The following is a 27,516-nucleotide window of genomic DNA, read 5'->3' as shown; positions in this document are numbered from 1 at the left end:
CAGGTGTTTGCTATATTTTACAAATGGAAACTGAAGGTTGGAGAGGTGAAGTAACTTGCCCAAATTTACATAGCACACAAATAGAAATGCCATTAGGTTAAGACATCATGATTTCAGAACCCACATCCTTAACCTAAAGCTGTATTGCTTCCCTCTCTAGAATATATAGAGAGATACGTTTTTCTTCTGTAGAGCACACCCTACTGCTGCTGCTGCTGCTGCTGCTAAGTCGCTTCAGTCATGTCCGACTCTGTGCGACCCCATAGACGGCAGCCCACCAGCCTCCCCGTTCCTGAGATTCTCCAGGCAAGAACCCTGGAGAGGGTTGCCATTTCCTTCTCCAATGCATGAAAGTGAAAAGTGAAAGTGAAGTCGCTCAGTTGTGTCTGACTCTTAGTGACCCCATGGGCTGCAGCCTACCAGGCTCCTCTGTCCATGGGATTTTCCAGGCAAGAGTACTGGAGTGGTGTGCCATTGCCTTCTCCGAGAGCACACCCTAGAACTCTAAAATCTACAAGAAAAATCAACCAATAGAAAAATGAACAGAATAAGAAACCCGAATAGTCTTTAAACATTTGGAAAGATGCTTAACCTCAGTAAATAGTAAAATGAAAATTAAAACTGTAATGGGTCCCATTTTCACACTCCCCCAAATGATAAGAATTTAAAAGCCTGACAGTCCCAAATGCTGTCAAGGATGTGAGAAAGCCAGAAGTCGTCTACTGCTAGTGGGAACAAAAGCCACACAAAACACTTCTGCAGACAGTTTGGTATTACTCTGTAATACATAATAATAAGTTCTTGTTTGATTCAAGGTGTATCAATATACCAGAATTTTAACTACATTTAAATAATTTAACTGGTGATGCAGGAAAAGGGAAAGCATCTGATCAAAATAATTCTGAGTGTAAAAAAAAAAAAAACAGAAAAATATTTGAAGGTTTTGCCTTTAACAGGATGATGATATTAGCTATATATATGTGTGTGTGTATATATATATATTGGCCTGGTACTGGTTGAGAATTATGTCTGTAAGTTTAGTCAAGAAATAGAAATGTAGTGTGCAGCTGTTTGATAATCCTTTTTGTTACACCTTACCTAAATCTTAAGTATTATGTGCTTCTTACTCATTTTCTAACCGTTCTGTTGGAATGCTGGTAATCCAGTCTCAGTATTGTGTCGGTTCCAATTAGCAGCTGCTGACACAGTCAGATTATTACTATATGGAGGATTTGTTGAATGGGCCCTATGGACTTCAAATCTGCTTTTAATAGATATCCCAACATTTAATGCTCTGCACTAAATTTGCCAAATATACAACTGCTCCAGGTTATACTTATTTGGTGAATGTGGAAATCCCTAGCAGTCATATAATTCTCTCTCCTTACACATCCTCTGTCATAATCTGCTATCTTATCAGGAACACCTAAAGGCTACTTGGGAAAGGATCCATCTGTTACCTAAGTGTTTTCCAAAGAAATTTTAATATCATTTTGGCCATAGAGTTTGCATGCTGATGGATGCTGTGCTTTTTGCAGGGAAGGATAGGAGAACTGGAATTGCAGTTAAAACATGGAAAAGAAGGACCTGAAGAGGTGCAGTACAAAAAAAACACAGCCTGGCTCTGGTAAGGGGATGGCTTTCTGTGCTCATTATTTGTTATGGGAAATGAACTGTGGAGGAGAAGGTGACTACCTTTAAAGACTTAAATGTTGGAATTTTAACCTCTCTATGAGCCTAAGTGGGCAATGGCCAAAGATGTGATGGATGTATTTTCCACCTTCTCCCCAGGTAAAAGAAGGAGAGCTTTATTCATGGATTTTATATATTTTTATTGTTTTCTTAAGCAGTGTGGAAATGGTTTGTTTTTCCCTTTTTTCCCTATAATTGATTATTTTACATGCTTTTGAATAAAGGTTGAGTGTTTTTCTCACTCATTTAGTCAAAGAATACCTTCCCCTGCCCTGCTCTTCCCTCCTCAACACATCTTCATTACTAGGAACAACTTTACCATGTTTAGACTTTAATTTCTTTGGCAGACATCCCCCAGTGAATTCCCACTATATTATCTAGAAATGTGTAAGTGCTGGCACATTAAAAGCAGTTTAAGTTGTTACATAGGTTGGGATGAATACCTTGTCAGATTAATGTTACAGCAGCCTTAATCTAAGTGAAATGCCCAGAATCTAATAATTAACTTTGCCTGTAGCCACAGATTTCTTTAATATAAAAATCTGTTCAAAGGTTACTTGGGTTTCAGTTTTTAATTTACTAACAATTGGCATATGTAGAAAAGCAGAAGCTTGTGTGTGTGTGTGTACTCGCATGTTTAAATAATTCTATTCTAAGTTATGTTTCCCAGATTCATTTTAAAAATAGCAATGCAGTTTAAAACATTATGACATTGGATTTAAGATTAGAGATTAAGCATTTGGATTTTGCTTCCTATTTGCTATTTTCCTTTACACATGGTTTTAATTTCATCTTCTGAAAATGATAATCTGGGGAGTGGTATGTTAGCTATACTATTCCAAATATACACGGTGACATATGGAATCAAGGATGTGAGAGAGAAATGGAAGTCAAGGATAACTCTAAGATTTTGACTGTGAATAAGTAAAAGTATGGCATTCTCATTTACTAAGATAAAGAAAACTACAGAAAAACAGATCTATCTAGAGTAGAAATTAGATTTGAGACATGCTGAGCCTGAGATGCCTAATTAGACCTACAGTTTGGAGGTATCAAGTAGGTTGTTGACTATGAGTCTAGAGTTCAGGGTGAGTTCGGGGCTGGATATATAAATTTGGGAGTCATCAGCATACCGACTGCATTTAACATCAAGATGCTGGATGAGGTCATCTGGGGAATGAGCAAAGACAGAGAAAAGGTCAGAGGACTGAGCCCTGGGGCACTTCAACATTTAGAAATAGGGCAGGTGAAGAGGAGCCAATAAAGCAGATGGAACATCAGTGATCGGCACTGTAGGAGGAAAACCGAGAGAGAGTGGAATCTGAAAAGCCACCTTAAACGCTTAAGGAAGAAAGTGTTTCAGGAGAAGAGCAATCAGTTGTGTCAGATACTGCTCTGAGACTGAGAGTTGAGCATTAGATTGGCCTCTTGACAGTCACTGTTAACCAAGAAGGAGCTGTTTTGTAGGGACAAAAGCCAAATTATAGAAGGGTCTAGAGAGAATGGAAGGAGGTAAACTTGAGTCCTAAGTATAAACTGTTCTTTTAAGTGAGCTCTGCGGTGTGAGATGCAGTGAAATGGGGCAATAGCTGGAGGGCTTCTTTTCCTACGATGGTAGATGTCATAGTGTGTTCACGAGCTGCGGGGAGTAATGCAAGTGGAGAAGGAAGAATTGGTGATGCGGCAGAGAGGGCGCGTAGGGAGGGGGAGGGACCTAGTGGAGGCTGTCACCCTATGTAGAAGTACAGGCAGGTCGTCATGTGTAAATATTTCATGTTGACCAATAGAAGAATACACTGAACGCACTATACTCCATTTAGGAGGGCCAAGATTGGACAGTATGTTTTAGAGAAGTTTATTATCAAATGGTTTTATAAAGTACAGGTTTGAGGATCAGTTTGCAACTATCTGAAGAAGTTGGCTCTTAAGAATGACTCATTCTGAGAGTACTGGATAGCTAAGATTTTATTTTAAATGCAACTACTTATAAATGCAAATATAATTTATATTTGTAAAACATTTATATAGTTATAAAAACTTTAAATTTATGAAACTCAAAGTGTATAATGAAAATATTTATGATGTCTTCTTCATAATATAAATTTGTCAATGATTGTTTTTCACTTTATCTTAAGACTCTAATATGAAAAAAAACCCTATGAATATTTGAATTGAACATACCTTCCCTTGGTGAAGGCAATGGTAGCCCACTCCAGTACTCTTGCCTGGAAAATCCTATGGATGGAGGAGCCTGGTGGGCTTCAGTCTATGGGGTCACGAAGAGTCGGACACGACTGAGCAACTTCCCTTTCACTTTTCACTTTCATGCATTGGAGAAGGAAATGGCAACCCACTCCAGTGTTCTTGCCTGGAGAATCCCAGGGATGGGGGAGCCTGGTGGGCTGCCGTCTATGGGGTCACACACAGTCGGACACGACTGAACAGTACCTTCCTTTCAAATCCATAAATGTAGTTTTTTTAGTTCAACTTTATAACCATGTTTTTTTAAAAATTGAGGTATGATTGACATATAAAATTATATTAGTTTCATATAAACATTAAAATTATATTAAGTATATTGTAGCCAACATTTAAATTTTTATTTTATATACATACATAGTGACAATGCTATTATGTATAATCTGGGAGTAATAAATTGTTGTCTTGATGAGCTCCTGTGTAGAAAAGAGAGAATGTCTTGTTTAGGCTTCTGTAACAAAAATATAGACCAGATGGCTTAAACAACAGAAATTTATTTCCCACAGTTATAGGAGCTGGGAAGCCCTAAATCAAGGTGACAGCCCACATGGTGCTGGTGAAGCCCTGCTTCCTAACTTTGCTGATGGGCTGCCATCTCCTTGTAGCTTCACTTGGTGGAGAGCAGAGAGAGAGCAAGCCCTCTGGTCTGTCTTCGTATAAGGACACTCATCCCATGCATGAGGGCCTCACTCTTATCACCTCCTAAAGGTCCCACCTCCAGATGCCATACATTCAGTTAAGATTTCAGTATGTCAGTTTGGAGCAGGAGACACAAACATTCAGTCCATAACAAAGAGTCATATATAGGACACTTGTATACCCACCACTCAGCGTAAGAGTGTATACCATGACGACACTGCCTATACATGAGTCACATTCACCTCCTTCCCTGTTTCTACTAAGTAATCTAAGGAATAAGCAGATGAGACTGTCTTGGAGGTGAAGCCCTTTATTAAGTTCTTTCACCTTACACTAAAATTCCACATGGAAATTTTAAGATCTGGAGTCATTGCCAGAGGTTCTTGTTAACTGATGAGAAAGCAAAAAGATTGCTTTCTTGCTCGACTGTAAGATCTCATACCTGTTTTCCAACTATATTGCAGGGTTCGAGACATGTTGACTGATGAAATCACCAAAGCAGCTGCAAAGTAAGATCCATTTATTCTCTTACCAGAAATTTTCTATAAACATTTTTTCCCCTTACAAGTATGAATAATTTCTCCTTTTCAGGCATTTCATAAGGATTTTAAAAGACTTTTTAGTTCTTTTTTAAAAAATCAGTCATTGTCCTTTCTCATATGCAGTTAATTCTTACTACATGTCTTTCTGTGAAAATACAGAGAAAGCAGTACAGCCACGTAACTTTTACATCAAAGATATGTCCATGTTGTACACTTTACAAAACGCTCTGTGCTTTGGCTTAGATTTAAAGGATTACAGTTTAGTACAGGGCAAGAAGTCCTTGCTAATGTGAGTTATGTCTGTTTTACAAATAGATTAAATCTCAAGTGTGAGCCAGTAAATAATTTAAGACAGAGCCTTTTATTCTCCTGGTGCTCTTGGACCAAGTGTATCTAAATATTGAATTTTTTAATACTAAAAACTAATGTGAAGGCTCAGGTAAAAAGGCAGTTTCTATCATATATTTACAATTGCTTTAACAAAAATAGCTTGAGCATTACTACCTTAAGGCTTTTTATTTATCTGAAGCCATCTGTCACTGAGAAAATTATACCCTAGTGAACTTGCTTGAACAATCTCTTTAAGTCTCTTTGTTAGCATGCTGCCTAATTTTTCCTGGGAGTAAGTTACATGTCAGTTACATACACTTCTTTTCACTGTTCTCCTTAGTTGCTGCCATTTCTGTTTGACTTCCTTTCTTCTTCTTCACCAAATAATATAGATATACCTTTGACCTGGAGGACTTCATATGTACTGAAAGTCCATATTATCTAGAAATATTTAACTACAGTATAGTTGATCTCTCTCATTTCCCAGAACTTTCTGTAGCTAAATAGGCTTTGCCTAAAAAAAGATAAAAACATAATCTACCTTAGAGTTCACTTTCCACTGGCAATTTCTTACACAGATAGTTTGCTGTAAAATTTGATCTTGGTACCTGATCACTATTCAGCCTCATGTCCTCTGAATAAAGGGAAAGAGAAGTGGTAATCCTCCCCTACCCTCAGTTCTGTGGGAAGCCCTGGGAAATACCTGCTGACGTATCTGTTGACAAAATGAAAACTAAAGTACAGAGAGTGTTCCATAGGAACTCATTTGTGCCTGCTTCTGTAGTTTGGTGAATTGCAGACACAGTGGGAGAGCATTCAGCTTCTTATTGGAGGGGAGGAGGGGCTGGGATGGGGACCGCCTTTAACCTCTACCTTTCAGTTTGTTCTATTGAATAGTCTACTTAGTTCCTGTTAAAAACAATGCCCTGACATTTGCAACAAAAGCTCAAATGCTGGAGAAACTAGTGTCTTTCTATTAAAACAGACTGTAATTTTGCCTCTGCAGTAGCTTTTGCAGATTCCATTCTGAAATTTCATTTCACCAAGACTTTAACCTTCAAATCTGCAAAGCATCATTTCATGACTAATACCTAAGTAAAGTGTGTTCACATTTCCAGTGATATTGAGTAAAAATAATTTATGTTCTCATGATGTTACCTTTTCATCAAACATTTCAAAGTATTTTATAGATCTTATCTCATTAAAACCATCCTGACAATACTAGGGATTCACAAGTGAGCAGGAGATAGTTAAGGTCCAGAGGCTGAGAGATTAATGATAGAGAGGAAGAAAAAAATCACTCTGCTGCCTTCTCTGTACTTTTTTCCACTGGCTTCCTCCAATCATGTGAGGACCCCCTTATCACCTCCTGCCAGTTTAGTCTTCTGTTCCTTGGACTATGGCCGCCTTAGGTGGTGGTGGTTGTCGTTTTAGTCACTAAGTCATGTCCAACTCTTTTGCATGGACTATAGCCCACCAGGCTCCTCTGTCCATGGGATTTCCCAGGCAAGAATACTTGAGCTGGATGCCATTTCCTTCTGCAGGGGATTTTTCCAACCCAGGAATTGAACCCACGTCTCCTGCATTGGCAGGCAGGCAGATTCTTTACCACTGAGCCACCAGGCTCCTTTGGGCCAATGTAGGGCTTATTTTGTTCTGAGGCATAAATTAAATGTAGGAAGTAAAACACTAGTCACAGGATTAGACTGATGTAAGTTTATTTTTGTTGTTAATAATTAAATAGGTTTGAACCTAAAGATAAAAATCCCCAAAGGATTGGGTCACTTCACTAATATGTAATGTAATACTTTGTCCCTAAGAAAGCATCAGTGTAGCTCATCCTTCCTTGAGCTTTTTAATTAGGTTAATGGCATCCGTTTCAAAGGACAATTTAATTAAAATGTCAGTGGTGTTGCCTAGATAAATACTGTACTGATGCTGACATGTTATTATGCAAATTAGTCACCGCTACTTGACTGGTTGGGGAAAGCTATGTGATCAACAAGATGAAGAGTTTTTGCTGAACAAATTCTAGAGTTTCACCTGGCTAGCTCCTCCTTGAATATGTCTCATGAGTATATATGGAGTGTCTTCTCTCCATAAGTCACTATGCAAGGCCCGTGGGGAGTGTAAAGATGATGAAGAGCTAGTCACAGTACCTTTATGAATGTGTAACTTGGCCTAAGCATACCTTGTGTGACTGGTTTTTTTTTTTCTATTAAAGATTAATGTACAGATATGCTTTTAGTCTTCATCCAAATATCTAATTACCAGTGACTTTAAATATATTTTTTTTTCCATTTTACAAAAACAATACATACTTAGTAATGTAAAGACTGGTGAAACTTTTCAAATACAACTATTTGGGGCACTGTTTTAAAACTGAGGATAAATTCTCTTTTAGAATTTTAGGGTTACAAAGACACTTTATGTCATCTGGACCATTTTTTTTTAATATGGACCGTTTTTAAAGTCTTTATTGAATTTGTTACAATATTGCTTGTTTTATATTTTGGTTCTCGGTACACAATAGCTCCCCAACCAGGGATCAAATCCGAACCCCTTGCTTTGGAAGACGAAGTCTTAACCACCAGACTGCTAGGGAAGGTCCAGACCAATATTCTTGATTTAGAAGATTTGTTATGCAATTTCTGGTGACCATCTAAGAATTTCTTCAGGGTGATACATTCACCGAGAATTTAAAACTTTTTAAAAAATCTAACTTCAGGGATGCATGATCATTTTTGCAGAACAGACTTCAAGATAGTCTCAGCCAAAGGAAAGAGAGAATATTAGAAATAAAAGATTTAATTTTGATTTTAACTGGTTTTCTGGCTAGGGCACCTGGGAATGCCCACATCTTGCCTTACTTACTGGTATTTTATTATTAGCTATAGGAGTTGCCAATAATCCTCCTTGCAAAACTCCTTCAACCTCAAGTCTTCCTTTCTGTTCTTTCCCCCTGCCCCATCCCACAATGTAAATGTTGTCTTATCAAGCATATGACAGGCCTCTTAGAGAAATGATTGGAGGAGTGAACAAAATGGCCCAGAGTACAAAGCCTTACTGAGTTTAATCAGCCCTAGAGTGGGAGCGGGAGAAAGAAGGAAGGATTGGAGGAATTGATAGATGGAAGAACTTGATAACAACGAGTCCCGAATTCCATTCTTTCCAAATGGAAACAGAAGTGCAAGAACACAAGTTCATACTGACCTGTTAACGCTCACTAACTCACATGTTCGGTCACGACTGTGGCCTAGGGCTGGATGTACTAGACTTGCCTGGGGAGCAGATCTGGACATCCACGCATCAGTTCTCTTTCTGCACCAGGGTAAGCAGGGAGTCGTTCTCAGATGTACACACTGGTTCAAGTTCAGGTCCGAGCTCCAGGTTCAGAGAAACATTCTCTGTGTTTATAGGAACCCGGCTTCCCTGGTAGCTCAGATGGTAAAGAATCTGCCTGCAATGCAGGAGACCCTGGTTCCATCCCTGGGTCGAGAAGATCCCCTGAAGAAGGGATTGGCTATCCACTCCAGTGTTCTTGCCTGGAGAATCCCATGGGCAAATCATGGGATCACAAACTGTCAGACATGACTGAGCGACCAGCACTACACACAATCCTAGGACTAACTGAAAACTGAAGTGTCTGGTGGTAAGGGTAGCCTGTTGCCTGAGTTCTGTTATGATGGAGTCAGCAGGCCAAGAGCATGTCATCAGTGACCCCTTGGGGACTTTACTCGGTAGGAGGACTTTGGAATTATGGAATAATATTAAATGTACATTTTCAAGTAGTAAGTATATTTAAGAGATTCAGTTTTCTTGATATCAAATTCAGAAGTTAAACTGACGATTTATTGCCAATATTAGAAAACTGCCATTTGGATGATATAGAAAGACATCTCTCAGTCCAAACTGCCTGAGAACAAGCCTTTTTTGCATCTAGGGGCTCTGAATCATGTTACAGACTGACTCTAAGGTTGCTGGCTTTGGCATAGTAAGAGAGAGAAGGGGAAAATGATAGTGATGGAGGAGAAAGCCACCAGTGTGTCGAGTTGCTAGTGAAGTGTGCTTTGTGAAGCAATTCACTAGAAGTTGGTTCCACATACCAGTGCTTTAGAAAAGCCAGGGCCCAATTCCATTCTGCTGGGCTTATTCACACAACTGTCCTTGGCTGGGCTTCTAAAATAAATCCATACATGTATATTGACTGAAGATGATGCTGAAGAAGATGGCTTGGGAAATGTAAGGTCAAATGATGAAAATAAAAAATTTTAGGGAGAAGGAGCTTAGATATCTGAGCTTGGATTTTTTTTAGGTTCCCCAAAGCGTAATGACCATACATTTATAAGAAGAGTTAAAAATTAACACTAGCATCAGAAGAAGGACAGAAGCTTCTAACTCCAGGGAACAAACAGACCTGCGTTTCCAAGGCTCTGTAAAGGGGTGGAAGTGCTTTTTGACCTCATCTGCCCTCCCTATAATAGCGCCTTGCCTTCTCCTGGTTAATGCCCCCAAATCCTCTCTTGGGATCTTTTTCTTTTTAAACAGAGACAGCCCGGTGGTCAAAGGCAACGCGCTGTTAGCCTTAAGCAGCCTCGCTGTCGTCGTTTCCAAACATGAAGCCAGCCTCTGCTCAGACTCTGATGGAGTCCTAGAGGTGAGTTAAGGGTGATTAGAACCAACTGGGCTTTGGTTGTGTAACGTGTGAAAAGTGAGACTTTTCCTTAAGCCTGGCTCTGAATTTAGGAGATTACCGTCATGGGCTCTGCTACCCAATGCACCTTTACACCAGAAGCCTTGGTGTCCTCTAAAACACTTTTCTTCGCTGCTTTTCTGTTTTGCTTTCTCCATCACAGTTAAGTGGTCATTTCCATTTGAAGGTGCCAATTTTATGCAACAGGGGTTGTCTTTCTGTGATTACATCATGGTAACCAATCTTAGGAGGTTAACTAGGCTTACTGAAAGTGAACAGTGCTGTCAAAAAATGATAAATAAGCAGTGTTTACTGACTGCAAAAAATTGCACTTTGCATTTTAATTGTAGATGTCAATGACAAAGTGCCTATTCATTTTTGCAAGGCATTTATTTCTTAATTAAACATGTGGCAAGCTGGCCAGTGTTCATTTGCAATGTACTTTTTCAGATAATTCATATCTGTCAAAATAAAAAAGCTTGGATTCGTTCTCCTTTTAAGCCCCATTATCTGGTAGCTATCATTATCTGGAGACAATATAGTCAAGTGTTTAAAAAACATAGTCTCTGGAGTAGGAGCAAAGCTAGTAAGTACAGGTATTAGGATTTAAATCCTATTGTCTCCTCACCTTTCAGAGCCTGTTTGCCATCTATAAGATGGGGATAATAGTACTTACCAGACAGGATTATTGTTAGGATTAAATAAAGTTATATATGTAAGGTACAATGGCAGGTAAATACTCAGTAATAGTAACTATTATCAAGAGTATCAGTATATACTTCACCACTTCTACTTGCAAAAAAATGGGCTTTTTTTTTTCAATGCTTTTCAGCCTGTCTCTGTCCCTGCAGAGTGCCTTTTGGACCACTTGTATTCTTTTTTTCATGGTTCCTTTTTTGGTGGGTTCTTTGGGGGCAAGAAACCAACTCTTAATTTAAATTTAAAAAGGAGCTAGAAGAATAAGGAATCTGGACGTGCACAGAATTGAAGGTAAAGCTTAAAAACCAAGTTGAGAGAAGAACAGGGGTCCAGGCACAGGTCCTGATGAACCATCTTGGCAGACTACTCCTACTGGGATGGATCAGCTCTAGTCACTTACTGTCTTTGCATCACTCCCTTAAAATTTGAAATCCCATGAGTCCCAGTCCTACACCTTCAGCAGGGTAGGATGAGTAGCTTGATTGAACATTTAACCAGGCTTCAAATTCTGAAGGAGGGAATTCCCCAAAGGGTGCTCTTACCAGTAAACAAAAGAATAATGCAGTGTGGCAAAATCTCTACATGTATATTACCTGTGGGGAAGAGAAGGAGGCCAAGGGATTATTGCATGAAGGATAAACATGTAGCTAGTTACCATATGGTAATTTAAGGCCAGAATCTTATTTTAATAATAAGGAAGACGAAAATCTTTTAGAGAGGAAATGTTTCATATCCTTGAAAAAGGTATGGAATACTTTAGCAGAAGCAACATGCTGGGAAGATCTACAACCTAAAAAGTAAACATGCCTTCCTAGGACCCCTTTATTTTGGTGTTATTTATGTAGGTCTACCGGTGGTGCAGGATGTTTGCCTTGGTAGTAACTGGAGGTCTAGGTCAGAGTTTGAGCTCTAGGCTCTCCTATTCTCTGTTCGCTGAATCTGTGTCCTGTCCACAAAGCACACAGTCCACAAAACACTGAAGAGCCATCCAAGCCAAAGACAGGGCTTTTCTTTTACTCTTGATGACCTTGCCTTTGACTTTTACTCAGCATGAACTCAAGACCTCATTATTTGACTAAGGTTGAAGTTTTCAAACTTCATTCAACTCTGCATTTGACCAACAACTGAAGATCTTAAGAAGCAGATCTTTTTTGATTCAAGGAATTAATTCCAAGGATTCTTAAACTATTTCAGCTTTTGCAGTACCACCTGGGTGTTACCGTGTGAGTTAATGAATGTTTTTTGACATCTGTTGTCATGAATGATTTTTAAAACCAAGTTCTCTTTTTATTGAGTTGAGTTTTGTTGTTGTTGTGTTTGTTTTTTCATTCTCTTTCCTCATCTTTTCCAAACTGAAGATCATTTATGTTTTCGTATCTACTTGACTAGGCAGTTGTGATGATTCGTGAATGATAAATACAGTGGTAATAAGCAGCAAAGCTAGAAGTGGTCAAAACATTTTGTTGGCTGCTTTATTGAAATGACAAGTCAGAAATGGAAGGTTTGATTTGCCTTCCCTGCACGTCTCTCCCTTTAAACTTCCATATTATCCTCACTGAACACAGGAACACTGTAAGCAACTCTCAGATTGTTCTGTTCTGCAGCCCCCACCCTCTCACCTCTGCTAAGTTCTGTCTGAAAGGTAAACTGTATTCACGTGGGGGTGCAGGTTAGAATGTGTATTTGTCAAATACCTGTCTACTTCGTGCGGTCCTGGCAGATGAAGTTTCGTTTTTAATAGCTCTTCATTCTTTTATACAGAAGGAGATTGTACCCTGGATCTAGAAACAATGGTTAGGTTTTTTTCTTTTTTTCCCATTATCATTTCATGTTTTCTTTCGTCTGCAGGTTCAACCTCACTTCCTGTCAGTGAAAGACTGGGTTTCCATGATATTTGATACCCTTTTGGTCATCGTTGATAGCCACTACCAACCCAGAGGACACTTTTTCTCCTCGTTTTATCATGTAAGTTTGAGAAACAAAAAACAATTTAGAAACTCAAGAGTTGATTCTAGTATCAATTGTTCACTTGAAATCTATGATATAATGTAAATCTTGGCCTTATATATATATATATGAGATATTAATGTGTAGGCCTCACTTCTGGTTTAAATGCTTTGGAATGTGTCCTGGGTATCAACATTTTGGAAGCTTTCTAAGTTATTTTAATGTATAATCAGAGGCAAGTGTTGAAGTAAAATAAACATTGGCTGAATATGGAGGATCCTAAGTTTCTTGTCACAGTTTTTTTCATTTTGGGATATGTGACCACAGGAAGTTCAGTTCATTGGTCTGGCCCTTTGTATCCTTGTTTATAAACTGAGATTATTGAACAGTATTATCTGCAGTGATTGTAGCCCCAACTTTACCTCTTATTAGTTTTGTGACCGTTGACCTGACAGCTACTTAACTTATCATCTGATTTTTCCCTTCCTGTAAAGTGAAGGTAAAAATGAGTGCTTTGCCAACTTTATAAAAGATTGTGAGGATCCAATTATATAATTTATGGGCAAATGGAAAGGCAAAATGCTCTATAAATACCAAGTAATGTTGTTGGTCATATAAAAGCACCTGTTACTTAGTCATTCTCTTTCTTCATGCTTATATGCTAAGATTTGAAGCAACATGAAACCACACTTTGTTGGTTTATGTTTTGTTTTCCCTTAACTGGCTGTCGTGCATGCTGTATTTCTGTATCTGCATGGAATTATTGCGGTTCTACCTTATCGCTATCCATTGCTTAGGGAATTATAGGGATCATGGGACAATCAGCTGAGTAGCAGAGAATTATAGCTGATTTGAATGAAAATATAGCGCAGGTCCTGAACTGTTGCTAAGATTATGAGTTTAGCCTGAAACTTCATCGCCTTAGGTCTTCTTTGTGCAACACTCGGCCTCTGTGTGTGCTTCTGCCCTGGACCTGGTGTGTACCCATCTAGGGCTGAGGGTCAGGAGCCAGCTTTTTGACTAGAGAACAAAAAAAAATTACTTACTAGATAACATATAATGATATTGGAAAATAGATTTTGCTCAAAGAAGTACTTTCTCTATGATAATTTGTTTTCTGTCAGAAGTGTTTGTATTTCTTTAACGATGGATGAAGAACTTGTTAGCTTAGATGGAGCTCTTTGCAGTAGCTATATACTTCAGATATGCAGCAGGACAAGATATCTATTAGATTTCTAATAGTGCTGCTTAGTTCTTGCAAACCAGTAAAAATAATGTCTTTACTAGGCAGCTCCAGGTTGCCTCTTACCTTTGTAAGTCTTGCGTTATTATACTTTTTCAAACCGCTGTTTCAAAAGCCACTTCCTTTATTTCCTTTGTCCTAGCAGCTGGGTCATTTTAAGTAGCATTGTCATTATAATAGCGCTGTATTAACTTAAAGAATCCCTTAGCACATGTTTGCTTTTTATCCTTAAAGGACTAAAGCTTAGAGAGCAAATGAGGATAGAATTAAAAACACTTTTTAATGTGTTTTGACTGCAAGGGACAACACGGCCTTTATTGTGTGTCTGCAAATTTGAAGTGGGTAATACTCAGGAATGATCAGCGGGCTTTCTTCCTCACTTGAGACATATTGATAAGTGTATATAATGTCTGGTGGAACTCTCTAACTCAGGATTCTTGTACAAGCTGTTCAGATTCAGCTGCCCTGTCATTTTATTAGGGCTGTTATTCATTTCTTTTCCCATAATTACATATAGGAAAGGAGCATTATAGTGCTCTCTGTTTCATTTTGAATAGCTGGTTATTGCTTTGTAACCAGAGGCTTTTAGGATTTCAACTTCCTTTTTAATTAAAAGGAATTAACCCCCTGTAGGAAATAATCCATCTACTGGGAAACGTTCCCACCAAAATTTTTGGGAGATCCGCCAGTAGCTCCCTGTGCTCTACTTGCACTTACCCTTCTGTAACTAAACTTGAACTGCCCCCACCCTAACCCCTTTTCTGTCTCCCAGAAAACTCCGGGCTTCCTGGACATGTATAATGTGACTCGGTGGTTGCTCCAAGCTTGGATAGCTTCACTTGCAGCTTTTTCATTATATACACATGTGGGCTTTCAAAACCCCGAAATTGTTTCAGGCTTTATAGGGAGGGAATTCACACCCATTAAAAGGAAACACTGTTTTTTGTTTTTTTCAAATTTAAAAGGATATTATTAGTTAAACAATGGCTTAGCAGCAAATTGTTTTTCTAAGAGTAAAAAGCTAACCTGTAGATAAACACGGAAAGAGATTTATTTTTCTAATAATTTTTTTGGAGTGGCGAGGGTGGGTTTAACAGAAGCTTGTATTGTATCGTGCTTTCGTGATAGGTGTGCTCCCTTCATGTTTTAAACAAAAGGCCAACCCCTTGCTTTCTTTCTCTGGCATGTCCTAGAAATCCTATTCCGGTGAAAACACGGCCAGTGCCATTGCCCGTTCCGCGGCCGCCACGGCTTTGTCTCTCCTGGTGCCAATTTTCATTATCTCTTGCAAAGAGAAGGTTGAGGAAATCCTGAACATGCTGACTGCCAGGTTACCTGGGAAACCAAGCGCTGATGAGTCTCAAGCCGTGCAAATCCACATGGGCCTTGCACTGGGGATGTTTCTCTCTCGCTTGTGTGAGGAGAAACTCAGGTACAGTTTATTAAAATTTTCCTCTTTTTCCTCTTTGTGACTTAGGTGATTGATTTCTCTCTCTTTCTCTCTCTCACACACACACACACACAGACACACACATACACACACACACTCACATTATATCTGAGCTATTTGTGGTGCTAAACTTTTCAATTTGAGCAGGTTAATCCTTTTTTCTCTTTTATGAATGAATTTGTCTCTCTCAAATATTATCACAGAGATATTCATATGTTTTAAGGGTTGCTTTTCTTTTAAGTGATTGATTACTTGAAAATCATTTCATGCTTAGATGAGAGCCCTATGTAATAGACATGAGGAAAGTCTAATCATATGGTGCTATAAATTTTAAAAAGCATCTTTCCCTTCTGGTTTATAAGGGTGAAAATGACTGCTCATTCATTGATATCACTATAAAATGGGAGGAAAGATTGGGGTAGCCCTGTGCCTGAGGGTGCGGGCTTCACTGAATCACCTGAGAACTGCATGTACTGGTTTTAAGTTTGGCTTTTATTCTGTGCCCTGGCTACATTTTAGTAATCCTTAAAGAGTCTTAATCTGTGCATATTATACTGGGTGCTTTATTCAGTTTGATTGCTCATTTGTAGACTGCTAGCTTTACTCTTGAATGGAGCTAATAGAATATCAAAGACCCAGGTGGAAAATTCCACTAGTGAAAAAGTTTCCTTGTGCACGCATCAACTTTAGTATTGGTGTTCATTATATTTATTCTTTATTTTATAACTGATCTTAGAATTTTCTATATCCAGATTGATGGTAGTGTGGTACAACATGAATATTTGAAGATCATGAATCTTTAGATTTCACTGACTTGGAATTTCAGCCCCATTTTCCTCCATTGGAAATAGTAGGGCCGGTGGGGAGAGGCATTCTGTTCTGATGTTAGCAGTCCTGATGCTTCCCTAGCTGGCAGAAACCATCTGTCCAAAGGCAGGAAATGGTGTTGATGTGGGTAAATTGGATGACATTATGCTATATTTAGATTTCTGTTTGAAACCAGTGGTTAAGTTTACATTTGTTAATTCCCATAGTTTTGTGCAAACATCAGTATGTGAATCCTTTATGAGAACTGCTGTGGATCTAGGGAAACACTATATTTCAGATGATCATTTTCAGCCCTTGGAAACATCTATGGAATATTTGGGAAGATAGGCTCAGTCTTTGTGATCATAAATGAGACGTTTCCAGAATATTCATTCTGTTCTGTTCACCAGTATTAGTATACACAGGCCTGGTCCTGGACGCAAACAAGAAGCTTCCCTTTGCATACGAATGGCCTGCTACATATCTTGTGTGTGAGTGGTAGAACGCAAAGTATTTTTAAAGATTTAAAACTTGAGAGTGACTCCCCCCTCCCCCCTTTGGTTCTGTGTTACAAATGGCAATCTCTTCACCATCTGTGTTCATGTTCTTCCTTCGGTCTCTTTTCAAGCTACATGTTTTACAACTAAAAATGAGCCATGGCAGTTTTTAATTCCAGACAACTCATTTCATCCTGTCCTGGCTCTCACTCTCTTCTTTTCAGTTTAGGCGGAGATGCTGCTGGTTTTAGGGCTTGACAGACTTGCATTGTGGTTGATTTAATTTTACTACCTGGAGAAACCTACAGTGATTCTCCTAAAGCATCCTTCCCTGGTCCTTAAGTTGCCTTCCACCTCTATCTGCTGACCTGGCTGCATCTGCAGGAAACCCTGGGGAGGGACACCAGAAAGCTCTTTCTCTGGCAGAGCGCCCACGGTGTGACTGCAGATCCTACCTTTGCCATAATGACCCTGCATTTGATGACATTCTCCTTCTGGTTGGTGTATTAGTACTGCAGACATTAATGTGATTATTCATGGTTCCCACCTTGCTATTTCACCATGGTGGTGGTTTTGGTTGCTAAGTCATGTCCAGCTCTTGTGACCACCTGGATTAGCCCACCAGCCTCCTCTGTTGCAGAATTTCCAAGGCAAGAATACTAGAGTGGGTTGCCATGTCCTTCTGTAGGGGATCTTCCAGACTCAGGGATTGAAACTGGGTTTCCTGCATCTCAGGTGGTCTCCTGCATTGCAGATGGATTCTTTACCAACTGAGCCCACCAGGGAAGCCCCTATTTCATAGAATTAGGAAATGAATTAGGGAGGTCCTAATTTCATAGAGCAGGGGAATCTGAAATATTTGTCCTTTGGTACTAATAAATATTTTACTAGATAATGACAGTCTTTACCAGGTAATGACATTTTTGGAGAAAATTTCTATTTTTCCAAAACTAAAGTGTTTTGAGGACTACTAACTCTGAATAATCAATGACATCAAATAAGTGACAGCAGGATCAGGACAATATCTTGGTCTCAAAAATGAAAAGTCACTTTGTGTAAAAGAATTTTGACATTCAAACCATTCTTTTTTCCTTGCTAAGGCTTATGAAAAATCTCCTGAATTTCAATTCCAGTCTAGAATTTATTCAGAAAAGCATATTATTCCAAAGCTTGCTTCTGTCATAACTCCCAGAGGATTCTATTAATAGTTCAGCCTCTTTAGCATTTGTTTAGGATATTTAAGTATACTTTGCTCCAGAGAACATCTATAAGACTTACTTAGTTAACAGTTATTAAGATTGTGTGTGCTTGTGTGCGTGTTTTCTCATCACAAAATGTAATCCTTCACCCCAGGCAAAACCACTATAGTCTTGGTTGGAGAGGATATTACTTACAGTGCTCTCTGGCTGGCTGACATTCCTGGAACTACATTCCACTCAGCATGGTCCAAGACTGCAGCCAGAGAGCTGAAATGCAGGGACCCCTTGATAATAAAGTGTCGGTGATGAAGCCCACAACTCTGCCTGGAAGAACAGACATAGAGCTACCTTTTAAGTTTCGTTTTACCCTAGAAGTTATAGTTCTCACAATTACAAAATTCACATCAATTACTTTATAAAGGCAGAAAAATAAAGGGCCAGGTTTTTTTCCGTCTCCTTAAAAAAAAAAAAAAAAGAACTGAACAACCTTCATATTTGACACATAAAATCAGGAGGGCCAGATGGATCTGGAATGATCATTGATGGTATCAGCTGAGCGGGTTAGTACATCCTCTGAGGAAAGTCACCTTAGCATTCCTAGAAATATTCTTTTTGGAATTCTGAGCTCTTGTTTTTCAGTGATTTAAAACTTGAATGAGCTGAGCAAACGCAAAACACAGGTTTGCAAGTAATGACAATATTCAGAAACCTAACTATTGAATGAATTCTCTGACTCCGTTTCTCTGTTTGCAGGATATATGTATATCATCGGTATTGCTGTTTGTACTTTCATGTTTGTTTAATGAAGTGATTTTCTGTAAAATACTAAGAGCAAAATATTATATAGTAAATATGTTGGAAAGTTGCATGATTTTCAATAACTCATTTTTCACTCTTGGTCTTCACCCAGTGATATATCTAGCCAACAGATGAACCTTCTTCTGATGAAGTCTTTGGATGCCCTGGAAAACTGCTGCTTTGACCCTAGTCTTGAATACAAGTATGTTGATTTCATTCTCTCTCTGATGCTCAGAGAATGGATCTTTCTTTGCTATAAAATGTTTCATTCTGTGGTGAAATATTTGTAGGACCCAGTCCTGAATTCCTTTACTCAGAATAATAATTTTTAAAAGTCTGTAATTAAAGCTTATTTGTTCTGAAAACCATGTTTCAGAAAATAGACAACTTGGACAATAGACAATTGTTTCCATACAGAGCAACAAATGTCATTTTGTGGCTGTTGTTAAGTTTCCAATACCTTAGATTCTGTCTTGTACTTATCATATGAGACATCTGTCTCGGGATGTGTATGTATGACAACCTTTTTAAAGGTCTGTTGAAAATATTCTTTGAATTTGATTTAACTAAGAGAGGCTTTGACTCATAATTTAGATTTCCTTATGAAATCGTGCCAAAGGCATCAAAATGGAAACAGAGGTTACACCAGGCGTTCCCACCCTCCTCACTATTAATAGATCTCTTCCCCAAAAGAAACTTTGTGCATTTTAAAGATTTTCTCTATTAAACTAAATATCTTAAAATTTATTTTCTCATTCCAGTTATAAAAAACAAAAACAAAAGAGAATAATCAGAAAAGAACCTCAAAAAAAAATGGTGTTAAACATACTGGTTTAGTGAGACATTGAATGCTTTGTCTCATCCATGTGGTTTGTGTGGGAAGATAAACAGTTTTATTATGCCTTATGAAATACTGCACCAATGAGAACCTGCATTGGACCTTTTAGGACCTTCCTATGTTGGAAGCTTGTGTTTAGATCTTCTGGGGTTGAAGTTAATAGGAAACTCAACAGATTATAAGCATCTATTATAATCTATTATAAACTCCAATCTATTAATTCATTTACTTCATACTATCATGGGTACTGTTCAAATATGAGTTAGATCAGTGTTTACCAAAATTTTCAGTGTTTAAACGTCTGGCCTTTAAGAACTGATAATCTAAAGTGACCTCCATGCCATCTCACCTGTTAGGTTCAGACTTACAGGAGCGTGATGGTGGAAGTACTGAAGGGATCACAGATGTCATCACGTGTAAGTGAAGTCAGATCTTCACTTAGTAGGTGGTAGTTATGAGATCTTTCACATGCAAGCTAAGGTTGGATAGGAACCCCTGACATGCACCTGCTTTATCACACTTTGAAGTTGAAGACTTCGGAGATGAGATGACATGTTAACAGTGTGGTTTTGAGTATGGGCAAAGAAAGAGTTTGGAGGCATAACTGAAGTCTCAAATTTTAGAGAATGATTAATGGAAGCGATAGGATCCTTAACTGTTTTGGGGGCTGATGAAGATTTTTGAGCCTAATTCACATGTTGGTGGTGTTGCCTTTTACAACCAAGGAGTAAGAAAAATTTCTCTCCCTTCCCTTCCCCACTTCCTTCTTTCTCCTGCCTGGCCCCAAAGGTGTTCAACACATCTGTAGCTCAGGGTATTTAAATCTGGGGAGTGGGGGATGTGATTAACAAGCTGTAAACTTTCAGCTAGTTGAAACAATCAGGAGTGATTCTCATGTATTGTCTCTACTAGTTTATAGGAATGTTGTTCGAGTGTAGGGAGGACCATGGAGCTAACTGAATTAGCCAAAGTAGAGGTATTTATACATCAAAAACCTTAATATGTCTAAGCATATTTAACTTTAAAATTAACTTTTTATAATATAGTAATAAGATTCTTATTTCTTCGTTCTTACCTCCTTTATTCTTGAAAGTGTTAGTTGCTCAGTCATGTCCAACTCTATGGAACTCCATGGACTGTAGCCCACCAGGCTCTTCTGTCCATGGGATTTCCCCAGGCAAGAATATTGGAGTGGGTTGCCATTTCCGACTCCAGGGGCTTTTCCAGGGATTGAACCCACGTCTCCTGCATTGGCAGGCAGATTCTTTACCACTCATCCGCGTGGGAAGCCCTGATTATACCCTAAATATTAATACTAAAGCAGGAGTCATCATCACTTCGGTTTACAAATAAAGAATGAGTCTCAAGTAGGACACTGGTTCAAGGTCACACCCCTCAGTGGCAGATTCAGGAGAAAAACCCAGGTTGTCAGACTTTTCTTTCTCTTGCTTAGCACAGCATGGAGAATACATTTCAGTGGAAAGAAAGCACTTTGATACTTGATGGTGTGGTGTTGATTTTAAACCCCCTTTTGTGCAGATATTGCCCACCATTAAAAGCAAAACAGAAATTCTAACTTGACGCAGACCTGAATGCTTGGCTCATGGCACAAAATATTCCCCCATCCAGTGAGGTTACAGGAGTCTGGTCCTCCCTCACCTGAAATACTGGAAGTGTTACCTGGAGGCAGTTAATAGATCTAGGAGCATGCTGCCTCAAGTGATAGAATTCACCCAAAGCAAATTCACCACGCTTCTTGAATTTAATGGACCTGTCCCTGCTGAGAGAACCCAGCAGCTGGTGTTTGGGGTCCTATCGCTTACATTTTGCTGCCATCTAGTGGTATTTATTGGCCATTGCCGTCCTCCCAGCCCTAACAAGTCATGTTATTATCCATCTATGACCTGAGCATTGGTTAATTACTATTGAGCTTTTACAAATATAATAACATTTGAATAGCGCTTTGTAAAGGGCAAAGCGCTATACAAATGTTAACTGATATTAGAACTAATTATTAGATGGCCTACTACTTAATCTGCAGAATAACATACAATAAGCTAGGGAATTGAAGATTCATCTCTGGTTAATTTTAGAAAAATATATCATGTCTCAGTTGATACAGCAACATACGTGTCAGAATTGCATAGATCTTAAGACTCAGAATTTCTTTTTGCCAGTGATATTTTAATATGCTTGGATAAGAGATTCAAATAAGTAATGACATAATGGGGCATACCATTTTAAAACTCAAATTGTCTTCATCATTTGTTAGTATTCTTATAAGGAATTTATGTTAGCAAGTCTAAAATCCCAAATTTGTATCTAACATGATTTATTTCATCTGTTTAAGACACCATCTACACAACTCCTTTTTGTTTTCAATAGACAGAAAGATGTGAGAGCTACCTCTGCCCAAGTTAATCTCAGTTTAGAGCTGGTAGAGCAGTGAAGTTAGAAAGAGGCAAATGTGTAGAAATGCTAAACTAAGCACTCGCCAGGCTTCCCTGTCCATCACCAACTTCCAAAGCTTGCTCAAACTCATGTCCATTGAATCGGTGATGCCATCCAAGCATCTCATCCTCAGTCGTCTCCTTCTCCTGTCTTTAATCTTTCCCAGCATAAAGGGTCTTTTCCAGGGAGTCAGTTCTTCTCATCAGGTAGCCAAAGTATTGGAGTTTCAGCTTCAGCATCAGTCCTTTTAATGAATATTCAGGACTGATTTCCTTTAGGATGGACTGGTTGGATGTCCTTGCAGTCCAAGGGACTCTCAAGACTTTTCTCCAACACAGCAGTTCAAAGGCATCAGTTCTTCGACACTCAGCTTTCTTTATCGTCCAACTCTCACATCCATACATGACTACTGGAAAAACCATAGCCTTGACTGGAAGGACCTTTGTCGGCACCTTGGAGGACCTTTGTTGGCACCTAGGAGAACTAAACACCTAGGAGAATCTTTAAGACTTAGGACAAAAGGTACATTAAAATATAGAAGATTCATAAGTCAGAAGGAAACATCAGGAATGAAGCTTTAGGACTTCCTTCTTGGTATATGCTGGAACAAATTAGAGTAGATGGAAACAGTTCAGAAGGTCAATAGATGCGTACAATCTAACATATTTATATTGGCACCCATATATAGTCAGCTAAAAGTCATTATACCAATGGATGATAACCTTGCCCCAAAATAATTCTGCTGTGATAATTTTTAGATAAACGTGAACTAAAGACTGGGATGTCTTTCTCTTGACCTTTGTGCCTGTGGCAAAAGAGGAGTGGGATAGAGATTTTTGTGTGCCCAGAAAAGTAAGGCTTAGATACCTGCCTATTATTTGAAAAGGATGAACCCCAGTAGTTAAGGGAGCTTTGAAAAGAATCTTTTTCCCTCATGAACCTGACACCTCTTTCCTAAATTAGTCTGGCAAAAAATAGAAATCAGGTTTTCTTGATTGAATCTCGGATGCTATATTCGGTGAATTTTGCCTCCACTCATAAATTTTGCCTCCAACTGAACATGAGAATCAAATCTGGGGGGTTTGGGGGAGGAGGTAGGATATTTTTCCTTGATAGATGTTCTCTCAGCTTTAGTTTCTCTTGAAACTCTGCATGTGGTCAGTTCTATAGCATTCAGTAAATGTTGGTTAAATGCCTGTCCCTGTCAAGCAGGGTGCTAGGTGCCACAAATATTGAGGGAAAAAAACAGAAAAGGTACCCACCCTCATGGAGGGTGGTGAAGAATGTGGACACTAATTAAATCAACTCCCAGATAATCTTCATCAGAATTTATCATTATAATTGTCTGAAGTGAATTAGTACAGGGTATTAGCAAAAGTAGCAGTTACATAGTCAAACAAGGAGAAAATGTTAAATTTTAAAGTAGTAATCACATTTGTCTAACTATATCTTTGGTTTAATTTCAGATTTTTATATTCATCAATATAGAAAGATAGCCAAAAAACTTTCCTATAGAGTATAAATGAAAACAAAGGCTTTAAATCCATTCTAATCAACAGCAACCTTTCCTCTTTCAGAAATGTGATTTGTCTCTAAAGCACATAATGTTCAGATGTTAGATGTTGATTTCACTGGTTAAAATATGCATTATGCTAGTTGAGCTTGCTGTTAAGTTCATGTAAGCCAAAACAGCAGTCCTGCCTGACTTGGAGTGTTGCTGAAGTAACTGCTTGATACAAGATTTTCTAATGCCAGATTTTTGTGCAATAGAACCTGGGAAAACACACCTGAGACATGTTGCCTTCTCGTAGGCATTCCATCCTGGCATCACACAGGGTGCTGAGAGGGGCTGGGTTTGCACTGGGAAGACTAAGAAATCTCATCTTCTGTCCATGCTCTTCTGGAAACTCTCTGCTTGACCTTGAGCAAATCCTGTAGCCTCTCCATCCTTCTGGGCATCTCTTATGAGAGGCGGGAGCCCCGTTGTCACAGATGTTTGAGAAACGTGTGAGGGTCTTGATGCCAGCCAAAGATGCTATGTAAGAGTAAAATGATATAACGTATAACATACGGGCACTGAAATATGTTCTTGGAGAGACACCCTGGAATGTCTTCTTAAGCAGCAGGTATCAGGAAGCGAGGCAAGCCAAACCAGAGTAAGGATGATTTCTGAAAAAGTCAGCATTTCCTCAACTTGAAAAACAACAGTGATGATAGGAGAACTTTTTCAAAAGAGTAAAAAATTACCCTCGAGCCACATTATCTTATCATACTGACTAGAGGTTTTCTGGGAGAACAATTCTTTTCTTTAAATGGATGTGTATTCTTTCAGGGGAATGGGGGCACAAAGCCCAGGATTCCAATTGAATTGTCACATGGGGTAACTTTTGACAAGCCTGTCATTTGTCCATTTTCTCTCCTGACCCAGTGGTACTTGGAGGGATCAGAGGGGAGAAGAGGATTAATGTCATTGTGCGCAGACAAATACACAGTTTCTTTGAGACAGAAATTCCACTTGTTGAAGTTGACTAGGAAACATGAAGCTCTGAGCAGTACCTCGTAACCATGCCTTGCATTTGTTCCCCACCCTGTTATTAGGCAGATGTCCTCAGATCATACCCTGAAGTTTAGGCTTTTCTCTCTTTATGCAGTTAATCAGAGCACTCTCAGCCTAGGTGGGGAGAGGACTGCAGCGTTTCCTCATTTTTATACCTCCTTCTCAGAGTTTGTCAAACTGTTTCATTTTTTAAAAAATTCATTTTATCTCTTTTGAAAGTTGTTTATTTATTTATCTTGGGGGCTGCTCTCTAGTTGGGATATACAGGCGTCTCACCGAGGGGGCTTCTCTTGTTGCAGAGCAGAAGCTCTAGGATTCAGGGGTTCAGTAGTTGTAGCACGCAGGCTCAGTTGTTCCAAGGCATGTGGAATCCTCCTGAACCACAACTCAAACCCATGTCCCCTACTTTGGCAGGCAGATTCCTACCCACTGCCCCACCAGGGAGGAACCTGTCAAACTATTTCATGTATTTATTTGATGTATTTATCTATTTTCTCCATTGGGGACACAGCAGTAGCATGGGCCATAGACACCTGTCTGGATGGTGGGTATCCTGGGGAAGGAAATACCTGCTCCAGGATTCTTATCTGGAGAATCCCCATGCTCAGAGGAGCCTGGTGGGCTATAGTCCATGGGGTCTCAAAGAGTCGGACACGACTGAGTGACTAAACAACAACAGTCCTTGTGGGGGGCTTATAGGGTGCACGTGTACACCAGTCTGCAGTTAACAGCCAGCCAGCTCACCTTGGGCTGTAGAGCACTGTTGACTCCCGTGATAAGTGAAGAGCGAGGGCATGGATCTCTTGTAATTTTCACTCCTCATCTTTTTTGGCACCCAAGCACGGGCTGTATACTGGGAGTTGGACTCGTCCTGTCCCTCATGAGTCACAGCGGCCAGATGGAGTCCCGAGTTCACGTGGCAGCCTCGCTTCGGAAGCTCTCCGCATACCTGGATGACAGCGGGAGCCAGAGCAGAACCTTCCAGGAGGTAGGGGACCAAGGTTCCACTTCCCTTCCCCTCTGCTGGCTTTTGTCTTCCTCTTGCTGCTTATTTTCTACTTCCCCTGTGTTGGTGACTCTGAAACTAAATCCTTCCTTAATTTCAACGGGGCTAAGGAGGAAATCTGAATGGCAAACAACCTATATATTCGATCATAAGGATTTCAAATAGTGCAGCTGTTTAAATCAACTTAGACTTACATGTGGCATATTAGATAAGAGCCCTGAATGAATACAGAACCATAACTCAGCATCACTAGAAGGCAGTTTCTAAGAAAACTGCAATTTCTGGAGGAAGGTTAAATGGAGATTTTTAGAATTAGGATCAAGCCAAATATAACTTTAAGAAATGGCCAGGGATAAGCTTAAGAAGTTACAGATCCAAAAGGCATTTGATTTCTTTTTCTTTTTTTTTTTTTCATGTCAGCCAGCATGAAAAATTATTGAGGAAATTCCCTTTGCCACACTTAATGAAAAGATTTTTCTGTGATGGCGCCAAAAATATGCAGAATCGGGATCCTGGGCCCCCGTCTATGCATTGACCATGTCCACCAGGTCGTCTGAGGCCCGTGTGTCTGTGAGCCCAGGTGAAGCCTCGTCGCCAGGCTCTTCTCTCTGGGAGGTGCCTGGGCCGACCTCTTGGCCTGGCCAGATTCTCCCTCTCATTAGAGCAGATCCTATTTCTCCCAGCCTGCCCACAAGCTATTGATGAGCACATAATGGCTGCTGTGTTTCCCGGCTCGGCTCCTCTGCTTTCAGCAATAGGCCTTGTTGAATCGGTGGATTTCTTTGGTGCACAGAGGCTTGAAGTTTTGTTCTAAGACATGCACCGCATTTCCATGTTTAAAGCGATGCAGAGCATGATTGGAAACTACGTATTTTTTTTAAGCCGAAGGAGAAAATTTCATAAGTGAGGAACGATGCAATTAATAAAGGAAAACAAGGTTTTTATAAATTGAAGCATCTGTCTGTCCTGATGTTTTGATTTAGAAGGCCTCGAGCAAGCAGTTTTGGTTTTTCCTCTCCTCTGATTTTTGTTATCCAATTTCTACCTTAGAAACTGTCTTTCTTTTTTTCATGCTGTGTCAGCCAGTGTGAGGAGTTGAACATTTCTACTTTGTCTTAACAGCATCTTTGTGAGGAAGGGATTCATCATGAAAACGCCAGCACAGGGAGGGATGTGTCACCTTGATTTGGGAAAATGGAAGCTCAAATTGATGGAGTGACTTGCTTAAAGTTACTTAGCCAGTCAGTGGTCAATTTTAGATATACACTTAAATATTCTGTTTCTACTCCCAGCATTTTTTAAAAGATTATAATATGTTCGCTTATTTATTCATTTGTGTATTAAAATCATACCAGTGCTCTGAAGTAAATAGTATTATCCATATTTTACACAATTATCTGACTCTGAAACCTACCTTCCTCATTTATCATGCTCCACTGCTTCTACCAGGGAATCTTAATGTAGCAGCGTTTTACTTCTTTGAATTTCCTCTCTTGTTTGACCTTGGATCAGAGTCCATGGCCGTTAGCAGTATCCACGGGTGATGAAACTCTACTTCTACTGTTGAAGGAACTTTTTGATTTAGTCTAAAGACCCAGGTTTGAATCTCGCTTCTGTCACTTGCTAGCTATGTGTAGCTGAGCCTCAAAACTTTTATCCGGAAAGTAATAACCCCTATCTCATAATATCGTTATGAGATATAAAAGTTGGGGCTTCCCTGGTGGCTCAGCAGTAAAGAACCCACCTGCAGGAGACGCAAGTTCGATTTCTGGGTTGGAAAGATCCCCTGGAGGACGGAATAGCAACCCACTCCAGCGTTCTTGCCTGGGAAATTTCATGAACAGAGAAGCCTGGTGGGCTACAGTCCAT

The 27,516-nt window shown here is 39.4% G+C and overlaps 1 protein-coding gene across 3 annotated transcripts in view; it reads left to right on the top strand.

Annotated features, from left to right (window-relative positions):
• FOCAD (focadhesin) overlaps positions 1-27,516 on the top strand; it is a 298,794-nt gene that overhangs the window by 224,884 nt on the left and 46,394 nt on the right. For all 3 annotated transcript variants that reach the window (XM_018051909.1, XM_018051910.1, XM_018051911.1), the window contains 7 exons: positions 1,539-1,627; positions 5,055-5,099; positions 10,011-10,119; positions 12,703-12,819; positions 15,238-15,476; positions 18,908-18,997; positions 25,482-25,629. In XM_018051909.1, the coding sequence (XP_017907398.1) occupies positions 1,539-1,627; positions 5,055-5,099; positions 10,011-10,119; positions 12,703-12,819; positions 15,238-15,476; positions 18,908-18,997; positions 25,482-25,629 (837 nt within the window). The remainder of the gene's footprint in view (positions 1-1,538; positions 1,628-5,054; positions 5,100-10,010; positions 10,120-12,702; positions 12,820-15,237; positions 15,477-18,907; positions 18,998-25,481; positions 25,630-27,516) is intronic.

This window comes from Capra hircus, chromosome 8 (assembly GCF_001704415.2).
Source record: "Capra hircus breed San Clemente chromosome 8, ASM170441v1, whole genome shotgun sequence".
Lineage (NCBI taxonomy): Eukaryota > Metazoa > Chordata > Mammalia > Artiodactyla > Bovidae > Capra > Capra hircus.
Note: the sequence above shows the minus strand (reverse complement) of the source record. Positions and strands in the feature narration are given on the sequence as shown.